Source organism: Aplysia californica, unplaced genomic scaffold (assembly GCF_000002075.1).
Source record: "Aplysia californica isolate F4 #8 unplaced genomic scaffold, AplCal3.0 scaffold00410, whole genome shotgun sequence".
Lineage (NCBI taxonomy): Eukaryota > Metazoa > Mollusca > Gastropoda > Aplysiida > Aplysiidae > Aplysia > Aplysia californica.
Genome location: NW_004797680.1, coordinates 629,327 through 631,373, shown reverse-complemented (window position 1 = coordinate 631,373; position 2,047 = coordinate 629,327). Strand labels below are relative to the sequence as shown.

Sequence of the window (2,047 nt, the reverse complement as noted above, 5' to 3'; positions counted from 1 at the left end):
AGAGAGAGAGAGAGAGAGAGAGAGAGAGAGAGTAAGGAGGGGGTGGGTCAGAAGTTAAACTACACAAAGTTCTTTATGTGACAGGCCCAGATAATGAAATTCCTTTCTTCCTTGTTCTCCCAACCAACGGAGAAAAATGCCTGAAAAATCTTTCCGTCTGCTGGGCTCAGCGGCATGAATGGCCCACATAGCTCAGTAAAAATAACGACCAATCAAATACGAGGAAGTACGCGACATTCGGGAATCTCTCTGGGCGCTTACAATTCCTCCCACCGCGTCGAAGCGTCGGTTAAACTTTCAAAATTGTGCTTATCCAGTATTCCCAAAGATCAAACGCATTCAGTTTGTGTCAGCCAAAAGGCCAACAATATGTTCTGTATAAAATTTGTAAAGGAAAAAAGATAACCACGGATATTTTTGTCTCCATTTTAGACAAAGACCAACTTTCGAGGTAACCCATCGGCGGGAGGTAAAAGTAACAGCTGACCCCAGAGCCGACATTGTTACGTTAGCCTTGCCTAGGCTAGCTCTGGTGTTGGGCCAGTGGCGCAGGAGCCGAGCGCTTGCTTGCCGAGCACAGTCTTCAGATAGAGAGAGCGCACAGTGTGCTGCTGGAAATCCGAGTTGTGATTTTGTTGTGTTCGTTCATTGGTGCTGTGCGACTCGTTCACTTTTCAGCCCCAACGGTTCCATTCGAAAATGCGCAGGAGATAAGGCTTGCTTGTGAGGATCATGATTTTCACTGGGATTGCCAATCACAACTCGTGTGTTTCGTGTTTTCTGTGATATATTCCACTTCGGATTATACTTCAATCGAGGATTTTACCGAGGGTTTTTACACTCTTTCTCGAGAGTAAAAAATGGCCGACGTTCGTTGGTTCTCGATAGCACAATGCATCAAAGCATGCGTGTTATGTTTTGTGATTTCGTATGGACATTGCCAGACATTGAATACGGCTTGCATAGAGATGAAGAAAGCCTACACGGAGAAAGGATTCGACGAAAATGAGGTTCCAATCAAAGCCATTTCGGGTATGTAAATTAGGGGCCTTAATTTAGAAACAACAGCAGTAGGGCCTCTATCTCTTGGAAAAGGCTATGACTCTGGCTGTCGTCTTCCTTACTTTGTCTTGATTATTTTTGGAGTCTGGTTTGTTAAATATAATTGTCAAAATTGAAATTGATAACAACATGCCTGGCACACGTATTGCACAGTTTCAGAATTCAGAAAACGAGGCATTGCTGTTTGGATTGGTGGACAATGGATCGGGTTCGATGAATCAGAACTTTGCGTTCGTTTGCCTTGCAGCCTGTCTCAACTTTCTTTCTCTCTGGTCGTAGCTCTCCCGATCCCCAAGTTCACCGCACAGCGAGGCGTTCTCGGCGCACCAATCCCACAGGGTGTATGACTAACTTAGATTTCAGCTACAGGGGCAGGGGGAGGGATTGAACTTAGTTTTTACGAGTGGGAATTACATTTAAATGAGTGAAAGTAAAGTGTATACAGTAGATCTAATGATTTTTTTTTACTGCTTTGTGATTGGCACCAACTCTAGAAATCTATCTAGATCTAGATCTAGATATAGATATTCTAGATCTAGATCTAAAATCTAGATCTAGATCTAGATCTAAAATCTAGATCTAGATCTAGATCTAAATCTAGATCTAGATATAGATCTAGATCTAGATTCTAGGCTGGAGTCTAGGGCCGTTTACCAAATCGGGTAGATCAATAGAAGACTTCGATGATCTAGATCTAGATGTCCAGATCTAGATCTAGATCTAGAGCTAGCCTATGTTCAGACTCATTAAATTCCTTAGACTTAAAAAAGCTATACAAGATCAAGATTTAGAATCTAATATTTAGTTCCTTCTTAAAATCTAGATCTCGAACCCCCCACCCCAGTTTTGTTAAAAATAAGTGAAATATTTGGTGATCTTGTAGTTCCGTTTTGCCCGTTAAAGTCCACGATCCATTTGTTTACATCCAGAGAAGAAATCCAGATGTCTTGAAGACCAAATACTATTTGAATTAGGCTACACAAAG

At 41.9% G+C, this 2,047-nt stretch overlaps 1 protein-coding gene across 1 annotated transcript in view; it reads left to right on the top strand.

The window, feature by feature from the left end:
- Positions 1 to 533: 533 nt before the first annotated feature.
- The window catches only part of LOC101857583 (glypican-6), a gene marked incomplete in the record, with an annotated part of 96,779 nt that continues 95,265 nt past the window's right edge, over positions 534 to 2,047 (top strand). Inside the window, 1 exon segment of the mRNA XM_013085818.2 lies at positions 534 to 1,032. Coding sequence (XP_012941272.1) covers positions 861 to 1,032 — 172 coding nt within the window.